We start from the raw sequence: 19,936 nt of genomic DNA on the forward strand, positions 1-19,936 counted from the left end.
GTGAGCTTCAGAGAGAAGAGTGGAGCCAGTTGCGTCTCGTCACACAATATTGTCCTAGCTACTCATCACAAGCTAGCAGCTTCATTCAGGTTGCCCAAGAACAATAAGCTCCTTGTGAGGATCTCCAGTACAGCAGCAAGTTGGCTTTAAGAGTTGTCTTTGCCTTGATCCATTCAAGTGATATCTTAAGTTAGACTCCTCTGAATTGCCTTTTGGAAGAGCTGATTGCATGGTGAGACTGGGAAGCCGAGTCTCCTGATTCACAAAGCTGAAGCTAGGTAGTGTGAACATGCCCCAGGGAGCCACATTGCCAAAGCTTTGTTGAAAGAGAGAAGAAAGACCACTTCCCCGCCATTGATGTGGTAATGGCCTCCAGAACACTGAAGTGTGGCTCTGTCAATGACGCACTGATTGCTATCTGAAAGTCAGTCTTCTGGGATATGAATGGAGGCTATTTTGTTCTTCTTCAGTTCATAAATTAGTGCATCTGAGTAGCCAGTGCCTGTGAGAGAACAGCTCAAGTGGTGAGAAAGCACGGCTTTCTCATGCTTCTGTCTTTGTGCATTGGCCATGGGTGAGTGGCCTGCTGCTTTCACAAGAAACCCTGTTCAGAAGTGAGTGTGGGTAAAGTTGGCATCTTTTATCTTAGTGCCATCTATGTAGGATATGCAGAAGTCAGGATTCCACTTCTGTCCCAGAACAGGCTGTGACCCCAGTCTGAGCTGGCACTGAGGGTCCCGGCTCCAATCTCATGCAGAAAGGACTTCCCTCCAATGACAAACTAATGGTGACACACTACTGCAGCGTCTCCATTTAGTACAAACGATGCTAACTTCCAAACAGAAATCTTGAGCACGGGTAAAATAAAGTAACAATGAAACTAACACAGTAGGGTGTTCGAGGGGATCTGCACAGTACCTGCAGCACCGCAGTGAATTTAGAAATGGCTGTTGGTGTCCTCCATTGCTTACAGTGGTTTTGTCTTTTCAAAGTCCAGGTTTCTTTCTCCCCTTTTAAAGTTGCTGTCTGTAAAATATTCTGCTTGGCATTTTCTCTACATTAGCAGGATTTTTTTTGTTGATTCTGGAAGAACTTGAGAACAGGGGAAATAGGCCAAAACATTCAAAAGTTAAATCAGAATCTGACTCTGCAAATAGCCAGTGTCATTGGTGTGAATAACTTCACTCTCCAGTCAAAGATATTGGGGGAAAGTGGAGAACTGTATCAGACAGAAATTTAACTTAACACATACAGATAAAAGTAATCTAGGGTTGGGTAGGGTGACTTCCAAAGGAGATAGTGGATATTTGGATCCAAAATTATTGATAGCAGTGGAGGAATTGCTGATGCTGTGGGTTAAAATTCTTACACTTACTCTGCACTGGTGGTTGTGAGCTTTGTAAAGCATTTGGCTGGGTAAGAACAGGATTTACGGGTAGCTCATTGCAGCAGTCATTTTGGAAAGCTTTAATCATGGGTTAATTTTGGTGTCAGGAGTTTTTGTGTGTGCCTATGGATTAAAGAAAGTATGATATGTCTAGAATTCTGAGAGGGATGTAAAGAAGCCTCATGGTATATATAATCTTCTCCTGCTTGGAGGTGTCGCTGATGTTGATCAGAACAACTATGCCAGCTTCCTCTTGAGAAGTGTTCATTTACTGAAAACAAAATACATGAAATGTCATCCCTAGTGAAACATTTGTCTCTGCATCTGTGCCCACATCTTCTGGGGCCAAAGTTTCCACATTCTTGCTTCTTGCAAAGCTGTTGCGGTGGAAGCCTTTCCCCTTTATAGCAATGTTGGGTTTTTGTCAGTAAAAAACAAACAAAGCTATTTTCTGTTTCAGAATGCAAGATGTAATATCTCTGGCAAGATTAAACTTCTTTCCACAGTTGTTTTTGTGATTGGAAGAATAAACCTGTTATCATTAAAATAAAAAAAAAAATCTGCACCTCATTATTTCCAGAAATAAAGCTGACATAATGAGATTTATTAAGAATTGACTCTGGATGAACTCAAGAGAGATCCAACCCCAAAGACTTTGTGTTCTAGAAAAAAGGCAGAAAGACAATAGGATGGACGCAGGGGAAGCTAGAAGAGAGAATTGCTCTGTGATATTAATAAGAAAATATGTTCTTTTGGGGAAGGACTCTGAGAAGTGGCTTGGCAAACACAGCAGGAGGCATTCAAACCTCCATGTGTTAGCTTGGCTGAGCTCAGTTGCATGAGGCAGAGATGTGGGAGATGCACAAAGTATCAGGACTAGCATGGGTGGGAGGAAAGATTTGAGAGGAAATGTAGAGGGCAAGAAGCATTAGCATTATAGCTTATCCTTTCCTGCTCTGCCCCTTCCCTCGGTTGCCTCTCCTGCTTCTCTCCCATAACTGAGCCCCTGGTTATGCTGGACCCCTGTCCCGCTGACACTGGTTCCTTGTTGTGCCATAAACCTCTTAGGAGCAGCAGTAAAAATATTCCTCTACATATCCATGAGAAGAAACGTGGTTTGGCATTTGGCAGAGTCACAGGGTTGCAGATTCAGTGCTGAGGCAGTGGTTTTTATGAGCAGCTTGCCTTCCCATGTGCACTACCTGGGATGCCAAATTTCTCTGTGTTTTTTCCCAATTCTCTGCCCCTTCCTGCACCTCTGTGGGGTGGGTCATTCTGTTTTTTTCTTTTTTGCTTTCTTTTTTTCCTTCCCTTTTACCTGGGGCCATCAACAGTTTTGTTTCCCCCATCTCTGTGCAGAGTGTCTGCTTTGAAGACAACTTCTCTCTTTTTAGTTACTGAAAGAATGTGAGGAATGAGGCCCCATGGCCCCAGCCCACCACCCAGCCAGGCGGTGTTTGTGCCTGCCGTGGAGAAAGAGCAAGGTGCCTGCAGTCCCTGGGAGGGGACTCTGACCCTGCAGGTGCTGCTTGGTGGGCGGTGAGAGAGAGGTGGCAGTGGCATGTGTGGAAGGTGGGGATGGATTTTGGGTGCGTATCTGAGCATTTCGCTAAACTGAAAACTACTTGTTGGAAGTGCCGGCAGCAATATAGCTACAGATCCTGATCCACCATGTAGAGTTTCAACTTGTCAAGAAAACTTAATTGCTAAAATAATATTAACTTCTAAAGTAGATCCATGAGTAAATCAGTCTGGCAAGAGGGATGGGTTGCTGATCCGGCTGCAGTGGCTCTGGGATATTTGCAAGCGCAGGTGGGTTGGCTGGGCAGGAGGAGAGGGTTATTCCCACCCCCACGGAGCTGTTGTGATTGTCAGTGTGCCTGTATTCGCATTTCCTCTTGCAGCTGCATCCGCCAAGAGGGTGAACAAGACAAAAGAGCTTTGGGGAATCCTGCTGTCACAGTGGAGACTGTTATGGGCCCTGTTTGCCTGCCCTGCCCCTTGCCCATAGCTGTTCCCTCGTGCCCAGGGAGCAGCGTGCCATGCACCAGCCACTCGAGCTCACAGCTGGGTATTTGGGATTAAACCACGGGCAATTGTGAGTTTGTGCTTGTGCCCCCAGGTTCTGCAGTGTGCTGAGGCACGGGTGCACGTTTGCTTCCACCAGAAACCAGCTGGGACTGGGGAACATCCTCAACTGCCCTCCCTGTTTGCAGGTGCATGTAACGCAGGCTGCTACAGCGACACTCGAGATCGTTGTGTTTGTTCGTATGGCCGAAGCAACAATCCAGTTGTCGCATCCACAGAGGCCTCAAACAGACACAAAGGGAGGAATTTCTTGTACCCAACTTTACTGCTTCACAGCTGGAGCGACCGCTCCGGGTTCCTCTTATGGTCAGTGGGGATAAAGTAGGACTTTCAGAGTACATTTCGTACAACCTATTTCCAGTGCAGGGTGGCACCGCTGACACCCTGGATCGCACCTGCAGTGCTTGCTGGGCCCGTGCTGGTTGCACAGAATGTCTGTCCGCACAGTGTGCTGTTGCACGCTGCTGGAGGAGGGACCTGGTGCCCCTGTTTTCACACTGGCGCGTGCAGACGGACTGTAGCTGATGAGTGAGCCTTTTCCTCGCTGTGAACACCAAAGTCTGCGCTCAGGAAAGCTTTGCTAATGTGTCCTACCTGTAACCTACGTGTGACTGGCAATCCTAATTACCCATGCAAATGCTCACAAGGCTGGAGGAGACCCCATGCTACTGTCTTATCTGGGGAGAGACTAAGCCATGCTATTGCCTCGCCTAGGGCTTCAAATCACAACATCACTTCAAGGCTGTGTACGGGTACTGAATGGGACTAAAACCATCCAAACTCTGACCCCTGCCATAATTACCTGCCTAATGAGCCCAAAAGACCTTTTCCATCTGGTCAGCCCGTGGTTCTGATTCTGCTTGATATAATCAGTATCTGAGCAAATAATATGCTAGTCATCAGTCAGGCTAAATGGTATTGTTTTACCCTTGTTTCTCTGTGCTGCACCTGCAAAGTGGTATTCCCTGAACAAATAGCTGTGCTGTCAAAGGGACCCAAGCACCCTGCTGAGCTCTCAGTTAAAGTCTGTGCTCTTCATCTCTTGGTGAAGTGCAGCACTAACTGGGTCTGAACAAAACCACTCCTGCAGTGGGGGGTTTCTTGTTCCCTTCTGCACTGGTCCAGGATGCCCTGCGGGATGCTGTCTCCTGAGAGGGCATAGAAACACTCATGATGGAAATTGCACTGACAGGCTTCCTTCACCCTTGATTCCCCTTTCAGAGCACAGTTGGAGAGAATCGATGGCTTCAAGGGCACCTGGTACAGTTGCTAATCAGTCACTGTGATTTAAACACCGCAGCAAGATGGGCACAACACTTCAATTTGCCCAAGGAGATGCTACCTTATGGAGTGGCTGATGAGCTTCAGAAGCTTCAGATCCAAGAGAGGTAAATACTCTGTTTCATCCCTTTTCAATGTAGATTACTTATCATACAAAGACTGCATATTTACCTAAAATAATCTGCCGTAATGCATCCTTGGGGAGATAATTTTGCAAAACTTCCTCCATTTACTCAGATCACATCTTGGCTGTGTATGTACTGCATTTTCTTTTCATAAGCCTGGAAATGTCTGTGAAAGGTACATTTTAAACTCACACCTGAGTACTTAGAAGCTGTATGAGATTGGTTCATGCTGCAGAGGGGTCTTCAGACTCCCTCTGCCAGATCAACAGCTAAAACAAAATTACGTGGGTAGGAAATGAATATGTGCCTGTTTTACTGAGTTGATGACATGTCTGTCAAAGTTTTCTATATACTCTGCATCCCCCACTGTACTGCAATCTGGTTTAATGCCTTTTAGGAGACTCATGGCCAACAAAATAATTTTAAAGTTCCTTAAATTTTTCTAATTGTATTTATTTTCTTCCTCCCTTAACATCTCATAAGCCATTTTTCATTCCTGTCTGTAATTTTTGCCTCATCCAAAGCTCTCAGAAGTAATGGGAATTTTTGATATTTGGGGTCAGATCCGAGAAGAGTCACATTAATGGAATTGGGGATAAAACCAGACTAAAACCAGACCCTCCAGCACAAGTTTACCAAGTGAGCTTAAGAAGGCTTTAGCCCTCTAATTAGTTTCTGTCCCCTTTTCTTCCTCTAATGCAATCCTAATAACGCAGTGCTGTGGATCCTCTCCTGCTTTGGGACCCCAATGTTGTATGCAGCAGATTAGCCTGCTGTAGCCACAGTTCCTTCCCCAATGGGAGCTTTATCCTGTTGCATGACTTGAAACAAGAGTACAAGGGCAGAGGTATAACAAAAAGAATTGAAAAATCCTTACATTAAGAAGGGTTCTTACAACTCCTTGATTTCAAGTTCACGGAACTGTGCAAACCGCCCCAGTCAGGGATCTCTGTGAACCTGCTGGTGTGGGAGGAGCAGAGGAGAAGGATGGAGGGACGAGGGTGGCCGTGTTCTATGCTGTGTATAGACAAAGTGAGGGAAGCTGAAAAGAGGCTCTGCATTTTGGATGACACATGTAGTCACCTAAACTCTTAGGAGCTGTCTGATCCCCACAGCACGCTAGATCTGGAGGAGCACCTGGGCTTTGTAGTTCTGGATCTGGGTATTCTGTGCTGTGTCTCTTCGAGAAAATGTCCCAACGTCACCTTCCTCATGCAACAATATCCCAGGCAGCTGCTCAGCGATGCTGTATGGAGGAAGAAAGGCTGTATTTGAAAAAAATGACTCAATGCAAATGTTTTGCTGCGCTCCAGTAGTTCACTTTTATACTTGTGTGAGTGATAGTGTATCTGCCATGCTTCAGTGACTCTGTCCATGAGCTGTTTAAGCAAGTTATTCAGAGATAGCCATGTTTGGCACCCTTTTCTGAACATTTTTTTTTTCCTACAGAAAGGCCTGCACACATGCAGGCTAATGCAAGTCTTGAGGAACTGCAAAGCTTGCAGATGATACTGCATGAGTGTCCTGTTAGGATCTCACCCAGGACTGCACAGAAGATCTGGGTGAGGTCTGGCTGGTAGTCCCATCAACACACAGCCTGGTAGCCTCTGTGCCCATATGTGTTCATGAGCCAAATTCCTGCAAGGCTGCAGGCTACCACAGTCCTTGGGTTCAGCGTAATTACACAGTCACCTTGCTGGCCTTCTACAATCACGCATCGTTTTCTCCACTCCCTCATGTGCAGGAATTCATCAAGTTGGATTCTGTGCACAGAAGAGGACTTAGCCCTGAATGCTGAATGCAAATGCAGGAGAGCTTTGGGCTGTGTGGTTGGAGTGCAGCATAGCTTAAAGCCTAGCTGTCATTCAAGGAGCAATAGCATGTTTCCAGGTAGAGTCAAGGCTTTTGTCAAAAACAGAAGAGAGGAAGCAGTGATAGAACTCTTCTGTTGTACACATCAGTCACCTTATTCCAGGGTGTTGTGCTTGACTGGACTTGGCACCACTTGCTTGATGTCTCTCTCTTACCATCACTGGTGAAATGTGTTGGGTTTTTTTTAGCATGGAGATTGGTGTTTCTAGTTCAGAAGCCAGGTGAGATTAGTGGAAAGTTTGTGGGAAAATCTTGACCACTCCCAAGAGGTAACTATTTACAACTCTGTGCAAGCTGATAGCCCATATCCTTAGGATCCTGCAAACATAGCCCTTGAAGCTTTAACATTACAGCAAACTTCTATCTCCTGGAAGAGGTGATTATGTAAAAACTGCAGCTTTCATAACTAAAAAATGTACATAGATTGAACTAACTTGAATTATGTAGAAGGTGACTGAGAACACGGTGTACTATTATTTTTTAAAGCTGATGATCTTGGGAGTGTCTCATAGATGGCCTTGAACAGTTCCTGTGCTGAGCTTCATGGATCTGATCTTCCTCCTTGTGCAGATTTGCACTGGTTCATGTTTAAACCCTGTAGAACCTCAGGAAATATGACACAGATATAATCACTCTCAAAACACTATCTGCAAAGGCCCACCTCTCCAGATGGTACATGGCTTTCTTGGAGCACAGGAAACTTGTCTGTCTGGGACATGCACCTGCTTAGCTCTGATGTATTTCTGGAGGTGCCCTCCTCCTCCCTCCTGAAGCTGCACCAGCTGCCACTTGGGAGCCAGAAGGTTTTTGCATGAGGTGTGATCCCTCAGAACACAAAGGGGTGGTTAACAGGAGTGTGACTTAGCCACAGACTCTGTGCATCTAGAAAGATAAAAATCATCACTACATCTCTCTGCTCTGAGAATCTTGTATTGTGTATGGGTGGAGTGAAGGCATGCCGATTAGGATGTGCTCTGCCATTGTGACAGATGAGTAAAACCCTTTGTGCCTCAGTTTATTCATTCAGTCATGATACCTGCTGCAGTAGCTGCTATAAAATCAGCAGAGCCGTGGAACCTAATAAAACAGTCTGTCTGCCTTATTTATTGAGCTAACAAAGCAGCAGGTTCCCAGAGAGGGTGTTCACAGTGTAGAGAACAAGGTGGTACTAGCATATAAATGATATCATCTCTGCCACTGGTCACACTATATGCAGCTCCTGAAATCTGCAGGTGAGAATATTCCTGGAGACCTGAGACTGCACACCTTCATTAAATATTTTACACAAATATTGACTTCCCCATGCACACAAACCCATGGTAAAGAGTGTTTGTACAGTGAAAGCTGCTATGCTACAGAATTAGTCACCCAGTCCCCTAAACATAAGGTTAGTAAATAGTTGCTCAAATAATAAACCATTTCAAGTCTCTATGGGAAAGAGACTGTCCAGAAATTTGTGATATGTCCAAAATAGCTGGATATTTTTTATTAGTTTCTTTCCTCTGATTGCATCATCTGGCTGAGACACCACAGCAATATGCTGACCTTCCAGTTACAAGGCCATTTCAAGAGACTCTGCTGCATTTTTAAAAGAAAATGTGCTGTGTAAGATCCTGTCGTAGGAAATCAGTTAGCTCATTTCTGCATCTTCCAGTGTTCCCAGGGTATTAATATGTGGATACAGAATTTCTCTGGTGCCATCTGAAACCCAAATGGAGGGAGTAGCACAAGCAAGGCACTCAGTCTGTGGGTTCAGCTGGTTGTCTTCCCCTAAATATATGGAAGGTTTTGAAACTTTGTTTCTGAACTTTTCTCCTTTCACCCCTCTGCAATGTAGGACAAACGGTGCAACCTATGTGGACATTTTACAGGGAAGGGGATGGAGGAGAAGAAACTGGATAGCATCAGGGAGGTCCATGAAGCCTTCCCAAGCCATTGCACTATAAAATGATGAGGCAGATTCACCCATTTCCAGCTGGTACTGATCTTGTCATGGAGCAATCTGAGAGTCTCTTTCTGAGCCAGTTTATGATGTGGGGAAGCGTGAAGCTCCTGTTTGGACGCAGTACTGGTCAGAGCTGACATCTCTGTTATGTATTACACCGTGGGAGCTAGCAGACTTCCATGTTAACCTCGAGGGCAAAAAGCAGTAAATCTAAAATGTGTTATCTCTGAACGTGGAAACAGCTGCCCAACATTGTCATCCAAGTTGCATCAGTTCTGGGAAAGAGAACTGAGCATTGAGCCCAGGGCTTGGGATTCTGACTCCAGCAAGTTTGGTTGTTTGGATGTTCTCTGCAGTGCGTACAGTGCATGTGCTTGGTGAGGTCTCAGATACAGTGCCATGTCTGTGATAGGAATAGAAAGAGAGGATGAGTCAAGATGAAAGAGGTTGAGATTACAGAGAAAGTAAGGAAAGAGAGGGCGAGAGAAGGACTTGAGTGGCATGGGGAAATAGAGGGCCAGGGTGAAATAAGGGGCTTAAAACTTCCTGATGATTCTCCAATCCAGGATTTCCTCTCATTGCATGGCTTAAAGCTGTTGCATCTGATTCTGTGCAGGGTAGAAGAGGCTGCAAAAGCAGATAATTATGAAGAGAATAAGAAGAAAGACTATTACCAGCTTCCTATTCCACGGGCAAATATTCACTTCCTGCAGACCTGGGAAGAGACACTGCAGTGCTGGGAAAAGGTGCTGCGGGTGAGTGTTACTCTGGTATTTACTTGGCAGGGTCAAGGAGCAGAAACTCCATAGCAGGCTGGTATGCAGGGTTGTATGTGGGCCACTGCCATCAAATGTCTCCCTCCCCAAGTCAAGAACAGCTGCTCCCTCTAGTCTGATTTGGGGAACATGTTGGGAATTGCTGTGCCAGGAAAGGTCAGGGGGTAACTCGTGTATTGTGCAAGTTGTCTCCGTAGCAGTTTGCACACTGCCAGAGAGATGCAGTTGTTGGAAAGGAAACGCTTGTGTTCTGGACAGGGACTGTCCAGTCCACTTTCAAGCGTAGACAGTCTCCAAGTGAAGAAGGCTTTTTTCTGTGTTGCAGCCTGGGCAGGTTGTTGGCATTGACATGGAGTGGAGGCCTTCATTCGGCATGGTCGGGAAGCCCCGTGTCTCCCTTCTTCAAATTGCTCTGAAGGATGAGGTGTTCCTGCTTGACTTGCCACGGCTCCTTGAGCAAGCCGAGACGGAGGGTGAAAAGGACAAACTTCCCCACTTCATCCAGATTCTCTATTCGGATGCAGCCATTACTAAACTGGGTAATATGCATCTCTTCTCCCCACCTTGGGTATTTACACAGGTTATTTTGTGTAATTCCGAGATGTTCTTGGGGTTGTCGTTCACTAAATCCACTTACCACAGAAGGAGCTTTTGTAGCCCAGGGTATTCACAGACTGCCATGCCAGGAAGCAGGGTGACCAGTGCAACTGGGAATGATATAAACATCTCCCCATTTCAGGTCAGACCCAAGATTTCTGATTTAGCCTTCCCCCTCGGACTTAGCCACATGGTCTTAGCCACATACTGACCCCAGCCTGAACCCAACCTCCAGTGGCCACGGGGATTCTGCCATCCAGAGCTTTCTGGATTTGCTGGCCCTGTCCCAACGCCGCCGTGCTGGACACCAGAGCTCTCTGGCTTCCCGTACCTGGTTTTAGATTCTGATTGGAGGCTTTTGACAGGAATTTTTAAACCTGGAGTTCAAGGGCAAATTCATAACTGCCTTTCACTGACCTAGCAAATGTTAAGTAATTTGATTTTAACTCAGCATTTTTCATCCACCACTTCTCTCTCAATCTTGATCTTGCAGGGGTATCTCTTAGAAACGGGAGAGACAGGAGTCTGCCTTGTTCCCTATCTGAACAGTCTTTCCGCCAATGTTTATACATATATTGTCAGCATTTTGCCTCTGAACTAGAAAAAGTTATGGTCTGTTAGCCGTGATTTGAGTTTTTCTACCTGTGTGATTTGGACTTTTTTTTTTCCAGGTTATGGGATGTCTGGAGACCTTAGCAGCCTTGCAGCCACATGGTCTGCTTTGAAAGACACAAATAAGCAGGCGCAAGGTGTGGTGGACCTACTCACAGTAGACAAACAAGTAAGGGTGAACCCATGAAGATATGGAAAATTGCGTCTCCTCTGTGTGCTCAGAGATAACTGTCATGAATCCACAGCACTGTCTTTTTGTATCCCATATTGGCAAGGAGATGGCTAGATGAGTAAATAGCCCTTTCTGCTTGTGGTTTTGAGGGTAATGTGATTCTGTAAAGAAAGACAGAAGCATTTAGTTTTCATCAACTAAAAAGTTAGAGCTTGATATGCTAATAACTTTTTTCATGGCCTTCATAAAAGATATGAAAAAGAAATTGAAATGGAGATGTAGCTCCATTCATCTCGGACGAAGTTTCTGAGCACAAGTCATACTTGAACTCAGTAAGAGTAAATTCCTGTAGAAATTCTGATGTTCCAAGATCATGTAGTATTGAAGCAGATATTATGGAGTTAATGATTTGTAGAGAACGTGTAATGTTTGTAGAAGGGCTGCTGGTGGATTCAGCACAGGAATTCCTGTTCAGCTGAAGTAGAGCTGTCTCTGAGTTTGTACACAGGAGTTTTGAGCAGTCTGCAGAAATGTTAAGGACACCCATTTTGATGGATGAAATTTAGAGTGTGCTTAAGGCTGTGGATTGGCATGAACCCAGGTCTTTGGGACTGATAGCTTAACCTGGGAAGTACTTCAGGGTCTGAAGTACCTGCCATCAGCTATTGCCTCATTTTAATCTGAGAAACAGCAACTGCAGAAAGGCCTTTGCCCGCTGTGTTACGGGAATACCTCTTCTCACTGGAGCTAGGAGGAGAAAGGTGCTGAACCACTGCTGCTGTCTTTTACTGAGTTGGTGCCCAACAGCCTGGCTGAGCAACCTGCAAACCTCCAAGAATTCACAGTCGCAGCCCCACTGCTCTGATGCAATGCTGTACAACAATGCACTTTTGTTCCTTCCCTGGCTATGAAACAGATTTCTTTCCAGCAAGTGTGTTTGTTAAACAAATAACCAGACGCCGTATATATCTAATGCCATCCCAGCCCTTGTCTGAGACAACGGGATTCAATATGCCAGGCAAGAGATAAAAATGATAGGGTTGCTGCATGGCCCCACCCACTGGAATAGGAGGTGTAGAAGCTGTTTTATAACCATGTGTTTTATGTCTTTTTCTTTCCATCAGCTGCAAAAGAGCTCCATTGACTGGAAGAAGGGTGGCCGGAAGGTCAATGTACTGTCCCCAGAGCAGAGCTATGATGATAGAGAGTTCAAGCAGCCAGAGAAAGGACTCAGCCTCTTGGTGCAACATGTGCTGGGGAAGCCTCTAGATAAAACAGAGCAGCTGTCTAACTGGGAGAAACGGCCTCTCCGGGAGGAACAGATCCTCTATGCAGGTCTGGTCACTGACTCAATGGCAAGGTGCTGCAGACTCTATTACAGGCTGTGTTTGCCTGTTCTCTGTCACGAGGAAAACTGTTCAGTAGCAAACAAAGAAAATGGCTTTGCAGATTAGTTCCTGTTCAGAGAAGCCAGCATATGTTATGTTTGTCCTTTAGCGGACATGACTGTAATGGTTGAAGTTTAAACTGTCCAGCGATTCATTATTTCCCTTCTGAAAGAGTTCCTGTGCTTTGCAGATTTTGTCTGATGAAACATCACCTCAGTTGGAAACTCCTCTTGGTAACTGAAAGGAAGAAAGTCCACTTCCTTCTGCCTCATTTCACAGCCTTTCTGGGAAACAAGTGCTGTGTTCATTTGTCATAGTGAAGTGCTTGTTAGGGTAGGGTTAAAAATGCGTAGACATGGTGTCAGAAACTGCAACACAGAATCATCCCTGTGGAGGGACCAATGGGGTTTATTGCTGATTAACCCAGAGTCAGAAGTCTGAGTCTGAATCTTTTCCTGGGGCATCAAAGGACAGTCTACTGAAGCAAACCAGCCCTTTGTTAAATTCTACTATGCTTGAAGCTGACACAGTTCCCACAAAAGTTAATCACTAGGACTTGTAAAACTGGCTTGGAGACTTAGACAGTTCCCGTTGCAAGGAGCAGAAGCCACATGGCAGTGCGTGTGGGCAGGTGAATGCAAGCAACTCGGTTATTACTTTTTAAGATGTTGCATCTAATGGGGAAGTTACTTCCCCATAGCTGAGATGCGGTAATGAACTGTGGGCAAGCCGCTGCTCAGTAACAATGGAGAGTAAAATGGGTTGGCTGAAGCTATCTCCCATGGCGGTTTGAACAGGCGCACCGCAATTTGCATTGCGCTACAGTCAGAGGTAGCAGAGGGCCTGTCGCTTTTTGAGCCCCTCTGCCGAAACTCTTTGTGACCATGTGTTAGGTTATGGGGCTTACTGATTCGGTAGAAGAATGCAGGGTATGACATTAGTGAGTTGGAGCTTCACGGGTTGTTTGCATTCAGTGGTGTTTACAAAAGTAAAGGCTCTTCCTTGCATCAGGGAAGCCTCTGTTTTACTTTTGAATGAAACCAGCTGAGGCTCATGTTCCCTTATTTTCAGCTTCAGATGCGTACTGTTTGCTGGAGATCTACGAGAAACTCTGTAAGGATCCAGAGAGCTTTGGTCTGAGTTCAGACCTGTCTGAGAGTCTGGTGGGAAAACCAATCATAAAATCCAGGGCAAAGAAGCAGCTGAATAAACAAGAAGTACCATCACCTTCTGGACAGGTTTGTAAACATCTTCAAAGAGCTGCATGTTGCTCAAGACCCCTGCAAATCATATGTTGCCTTGTCTCAGTCATACTTTTAGGTATGCATGGCATGCCTGTTTGTAGTCTGTTCTCAGGACTATTGCAGCAAACATCTTCCTCGCTCCTCCCCTTTACTGGTAAGATGTGCTTTCTGCTTTGCGTGCTTTGGTTCATCTTTTCCTGCAATTTTAGGTACATTTGTCTTCACAAAATGTTGGTGTGGTCTCTGTGTGGCAGAATAAACACAGATATGTGTGGCAGAATTCAGCTAACTTTGCTGGCAGAAATGTTCCTTCCACATTTTCTCTGTGGTGTGGGTTTGAATTCTGTGGCCTAGGTGTTGCATCAATGAGGTTTCAAAATTCTGACTTCCTTACTTTTGCTTTTAACGGTGCTTCTACACTTTGGTGTCACATTGGGAATGTATACTTTATTGTGTCTGGAGTAGAAGTCTGCAAAGTTAAAAACAAACAATCCCTCCAAAAAGTCTTTGTGGTGATGGCTTGTCTCTGTCTCCCTGCCCACCACCACATACTCCATGACTGGCCTCCCCCTGCAATGTTGTGGCAGAGCCTTAAAGCTCCACTGGCCATAACTCGGAGCTGTGTGACTCTGCTTAAATATCTTGAAACGTGACTGGTCCCTTTCAGTAATCAAGTTTTACTTTTAAAATGCAATCATCCAGTTGTTTATGCACCTGTGAAAACATTAGCAGAAAAAACAGTTTTATTTATTAACTGAGAAGACTCACTGTATCTGTGTATCCTTCTGAGTATCTCAAATGTGTATTTAGCTTCTGAAGTCAATACTACCTTCCATGCTTGGACTGAGATGCTATTGATTATAGCCACCTTTTCAGGATCCTCCTTATCGAGAGTGGGTAAATGTATGGTATGCCATTAGTCTTAGTCAGGCAGCACAAAGCTGCTCAGTAGTTTCCTAAGCACTCTGTGTTCATGGGAATATTGTATGTTACAACAGATCTGGCTGGCTGCTGCAGAGATGGGAAAAGTAAGTACTTCAGGCTTGAATTACCTTGTGAACTCACAGGTCATCTTTGTGTTCTGTACAGTCAGATTCATTAACTGCAAGGTAGTTGGTAAAACCTGGACTGGGACTCAAAAAAGCAGACTTCTCCTGACTGCATCCTGCATGACTCCAAGCTCTCTTTCCCAGTGTTTCCTGGTCCACTGTCTGAAATGGGGCTAATGACACTGTTCTCCTTTACAAGCTTTTTGCTCTCTGCTGACATGAAACGTGAGAAAAAAGCTACATATGACACTGCTGGTCATTGAATAAACATTAGCTAAGAGGACAGCTGCTGCTCCTTTACATCTGTTTGATCAGAAGCAGTATCACAGGGTTGGAGTCTTCCAACTACCTTGGCATCTAAGGGTCAGCTTGGTCTGTTATCACAGCACTGATACCTCAGGGCACAGCTGCATCCACTGAGGTCCCTGCAGGAGCTGGTGACAGTCCAGTCCACCCAGTGCTGCAGAGCTTTGAGTGCCTGTACCAGCTTCTGGGAGGTGCATCATCACACAGGTTGAGCTCTCAGATCTGAGCTAGTTCAGTGCTCAGCCCAGGTGTATCCGCATGGTGTGCCACAGCATTTCCAGGCCTGAGTCAACTCCTGCAGAGCTAATTGGCAATGCTGCAGTAACTCTGGTTCCAAAGGCAGTGTCGCCCTGCAGCAGTGGTGGCTGTGTCCTTCAGTCATCCCAGCTGATTCAAGTTCCTGGAGGCAAAAGCTGAACACTGGAGGTTCCCTAATAGCTTCCCTTCTCCATGAATTTAGCTATTGTATTTCTGGGAGCCTCCCAACAACAAAGTCTCAAACTGCAGGAACTCCCCCAGCAGCAGACATTTGAAACAAAATAAACAGAATTCAGGCACTGCCTATTTTTAAACTTCCGAAGATAACAAAGTTGACGTGGTTGCTTTGTCTACCTGTTTCTCCCTTTGTAAGTCAGATCCCCTTCCCAAATTGTAACTTTGGCACATGTATATTAATTGCAGTCTAATTTGATAGGGGAATAGCAGTCCTGAAGACGTGTTTCTGTGACTTCATGAAAATGAGTGTCTGTGTAGAGCGTAGAAGGCCAGGTTGGCATTTCTGCAGGGAAAGGCTGCAGATCTCCAGTTTGGGTGGCCAGCTGGCCAGTGAGTGAATGGCTAATTCAGAATTAGCCCCATTCTGTGCTGCCACCTGCCCAAGTGGTAGGTGGATGGTATAGAAAGGACATGAAGGAGGAACTAGAGGTGTTGCAGAGCATGGGGGAAATTGTAGTATAGGTAAACGGTTGGGTTTGCCATGCCAGATGAATGCAGGGAGGCAAAACACAGATGTAGTGGAAATCAGCCTTCTGTTCTGCTGCTCACGGCTCTCTTGCCTTTCTGTAGCAATGCAAAGGATCCAAAAAGGAGACTTCATGTCCCCCTGCTCCCATCTCCTCAAAGGAGTTCAGCGTGGTCTGCGATAACATGCTGCAAGGCCTCGGGCGCTATCTTCGCTGCCTGGGTGTAGATGTCCGGATGCTGGAGAACGACGATGACCATAGGAAAGCTGCAGAGGTTAGTCGCGTGCATGTGTGTGTGTCTCTGTGCTCCCTGGAGAAGGCCTGCTGCTTACTGTGTTACTGCACTGGTTAGTCACTCACGCCAGACAGGCAGTGGCTTGGCAGGAGCTGCCCAGCGTGTGCTTCCTCCTCTGCCTGAGCTGAGACCCAGTCCTCTGGTTCAGTCCGAGAGGCTGTGCCACATGGCAGCTCGTTAAATTAGCTAGTCACGACAGTAGTGTGTTGGCTTGATTCTCCATTTCCAGGAGAGGGGAGGTGAGCAGAGTGCTGTGATCCCAAATCTGGTTTGTGTCTGTATGTTTATGTTATTGACAGCTGGGATGTTTCAAGTCATTAGAAGAACACAAGCAGCATATAAAGATGTGACCTGCAGTCTCAAGTGTCTTTGATGGGGAGACGGTGGAGCGTTTGCAACAAGACAAAAATCAGAGAAAGGAACTCAAAATTCACTTAGGTTTCTAATGGACTCCAGTTTGGGCTTACAGAGAAGGTATTTGCTTGCCTTGTGCCTGTGTCAATTGAGCAGAACCATTATCAAAAGATGGTTGTTCAATATGAAAGGGAAAATTTCCATAATAAATTGCCATATAATGTCCTAACAGGCTACCACCTTATGAGATGACTTAAAGGTGATCAGCCACAACTTCCAGTGAAATATTTGGGAAAGGAAAGGTCTCTAACATACATGAGGACAATGAACGTTGATCGGAACTCCCATAACAACTTTGACCCTCGGAGGAGAGACACATGTTTCTTCATTTCAGACATATTTCTACTATGCCAGAAATGGAGATATACAGCCCACACAGTGTGTTGCTATCAAATGTGCACCGATCACCCGGCCTGGTGCACAGGATGTTTCCTCTTCAGATGTCTGCTTGGCCTGAATCCTGGGCAGGCTCTAACTTCTGCAGAAATAATTAATATCTCGTCTCTGCCAAACTTGCACAAGTCATTTAAACAAACTAGTTCTCACTGCTTCCCCCCCAGAGCCCCGTCTCCGCTTCTCATCCTGATACCTTATCGTGCTATGGACAGGATGTTTTACATTGCTTTCTCTATGGTGACCGGACAAACATCCTTTCACTATCAAAAGCCCTTGGAGTGTTACTGTATTGCAGAGCCTTTGATCTGTGCTTGGATAATCAAAGATAAAAATAGACTCCTCCCACCCTTCTTTATATCTGACTAGTTCTGATTTATTAGAAGGTGAATGTTGATCACCCTACACCTGAAAACTTGTAAATTTTATTGCAAAGGCCAGGAGAAAGGTTTGGATCCTGGTCACTGAATACAAGGTAGGCAGTTTGAGTGTTGTCCCAACACAGTTTCAAACTAGTGTCACCAAGAACACAAGTGTGTACAGAGTTAGTGTTTGTTCCTCATTGAAGTCATTTCACTCAAGTGATTTATAAGTCATATTACACACCTCCTTGTGCCAAGAACTTCTGAATCGCCTGGCATCTGCTCCTTATTGTTCTCCTTCCTGCTGCTTGTTAAAGTGACTTCAGGTATTGGTAGGCAGGTGGGTCTTGTCCTTCATCCTGTATTGTTTGGGATCCAGCTTAAAAGCCCAAGAGCTTTGTAGGTTGTGCTTGGGCAGCTATGGATTTTTTTAATTTTTTCTATTAGACTAATGCATGTAGCAGTAACTGGTGTGAGAAACCCCATTCCCAGGCTAAATGTGAAATCTGTGTCCTACATACTGCTTCATGTTGTGCTGCTATTATTGGCTAAATGTTTTATATTGGACAACAGTTGTCATGATGAGTTTATCATGCCAGATCTGCAATCTCAGATCTGCCAGCCCGTGAGAGCAGGACCTCTGACAACATGAGCCAGTGTATCTCCCCTTTTGTCCCTAGTTAGCTCCTGTGAGGTGATACCAGTTTGCATTCTGTGTATTTAATGGTGCCACTTAATTAGGACTTGACTGGAGAAGTGACTGGTTAAAAGTTACCTGTCATAAGCGTAGATACAGAAAATCTTTAAAGATAGAAAGATAGTAAAAATTTATACTGAAAATTTCTCCAATTAAATCTGTCCTCGTGCTGAAGACAAAGAGCTCACACTCCATCCTTACAAAAACATTTTAGCTTCTGTTCGTGAGGACCAGCCTCTCTGGGAAGAGCAGCTTTGTGTCCAAGTATGGGTGCCATGTCATTTTTCGAAGTCTTCTCATTCAGTGAGGTGGCAGGAACATTTTTACCATGTTACATTTATATCCTAGCTGCTGTAGTGCAATGCACACAAGTGTTTGGCCAAGCAGGTATGCAGTTGGGGGGTGAAATACGTACCAGATGTGCCGGATGAGCTCCTTTACCTGACTTCAGCAGCCTGGGCATTGAGAGCAGGGGGGATTCACCACACATTTCCCTGAAACGTGTCCTTGCGGGGCAGCACTTGTCCAGTCCTGCACCTTGGGTGGGAGGCCCTTCTGGAAGGCTTTGGGTGGAGGCCCAGGCTGGCCCAAGCCTGGCTTACTGCTGTGTAGGGAGACATTCCTTGGGAAGGGTTGTATGTGTCCAGCCATTCCTCACCAGGAGCTTCTGACTCCCTCCATCTGCTAAAGAATGCAGAGATTTGGTCTCTCTTACGCATCATCCATCTGTGCGTGCAGGTGCCATTACTGGGGTAAGCCACCCTTCACGTTTGCACTTATTCCTATAAGCAACACGTTATTTCCAATTAATACATTTTTCTTTACTTAAATCACGTCCTATGCCTGATTTGTTTCTAGCCAGGTCTTCCAGCTTGTCTTCTGCAAACTTCTCTTTGCAGAGAATCTGAAACCTATCTTTTGGGCCTTCTCGATGAATAATTGGAAGGAGGTGGGAAAGTTTCAGTGGGTGTTCCTCTTTTCTCTTCAATTTTGCAGAATCAGGTAGAGAAGTGGGATGCTTCTCATACCAACCTTAAAGGATCATCCGCCAGCCTAAAGTGACTACAGTAGGTCTTGCAATGTTGTACTTCAGGGGTTGAGCAAAGGCTTATAAGAAAATTTTGATAGTCTCTTAGATCACTAATTCCTAAGAAGACACTTGATGGAATCTGAAAGCCCCTTCAGTTGAGTTGTGTGTTGGGTTGGTTTGGTTTTTTAATGGACTGTGTTCATGGTCTTCAAAACCATCCTCATCTCTAAGAATAATTTGCACACCAAGGCAAATCTGATATCTTTTGAAGTGTGGTAATAACCAGAAGGCTGGTAGAACTTGCTTCCTGCAGCTCTCATGGTGTAGAAGGTTCCCTTGCAAGGTTACACCTATTCCCCCAAAACTCCAGATGAACCAGCGAGTCAGAGAGGAGGGCCAGGCTTGGATGGATCTCAGGAGCCAGTTAGAGCAATGTGCACCTGGATCTAAATTGCCCTGAACTGATTTGGGGCCAGGGGACACAAAGAAGACTTCTGATACTTCAGTGAGCAGAGCTTCATGGAATGGGGGAATCTAATCTCTGATCTCATCTCAGCTTTGAATGTCTTTTTCCATATTTTTGATGTAAATGACATTCTTCAGATTTGCTAGTCTTTCTACCTCCCCGCCAGTCTGCTGAGTAAAGTCGCAGAGGACAGATGAAGAACTGTTCTACTTTTAAGATCAAGACTTTGCTTTTGATGTTTGGTCAGCAGGAGGAGAATGTCTTTCATTGGAGACCTCGATATAAATGGGTCTATGTTAAGAAAGAAAATAGGATTGATGGTTTTGGTGTGGTACTTAAGGCCACATTACAAAATCATGTAATAACTCTGTGCAATTTATGGCTTTCAGGAATGTTGAAGAGACTGGACTGAGTTTGTTCATAGATATTAAGCTCTTGGTTTACTGTCTATTTTACTGTCTATTTTAAAAATGCC

The 19,936-nt window shown here is 45.2% G+C and overlaps 1 protein-coding gene across 19 annotated transcripts in view; it reads left to right on the forward strand.

The window, feature by feature from the left end:
* EXD3 (exonuclease 3'-5' domain containing 3) overlaps positions 1-19,936 on the forward strand; it is a 293,160-nt gene that overhangs the window by 133,967 nt on the left and 139,257 nt on the right. For all 19 annotated transcript variants that reach the window (XM_033003026.2, XM_042786593.1, XM_042786594.1 and 16 more), the window contains 7 exons: positions 4,697-4,863; positions 9,315-9,453; positions 9,800-10,013; positions 10,743-10,852; positions 11,980-12,190; positions 13,315-13,481; positions 15,908-16,078. In XM_033003026.2, coding sequence (XP_032858917.1) covers positions 4,697-4,863; positions 9,315-9,453; positions 9,800-10,013; positions 10,743-10,852; positions 11,980-12,190; positions 13,315-13,481; positions 15,908-16,078 — 1,179 coding nt within the window. The remainder of the gene's footprint in view (positions 1-4,696; positions 4,864-9,314; positions 9,454-9,799; positions 10,014-10,742; positions 10,853-11,979; positions 12,191-13,314; positions 13,482-15,907; positions 16,079-19,936) is intronic.

The sequence above is a fragment of the Tyto alba genome, unplaced genomic scaffold (assembly GCF_018691265.1).
Source record: "Tyto alba isolate M040663 unplaced genomic scaffold, T.alba_DEE_v4.0 Super-Scaffold_11, whole genome shotgun sequence".
In the NCBI taxonomy this organism is placed as follows: domain Eukaryota; kingdom Metazoa; phylum Chordata; class Aves; order Strigiformes; family Tytonidae; genus Tyto; species Tyto alba.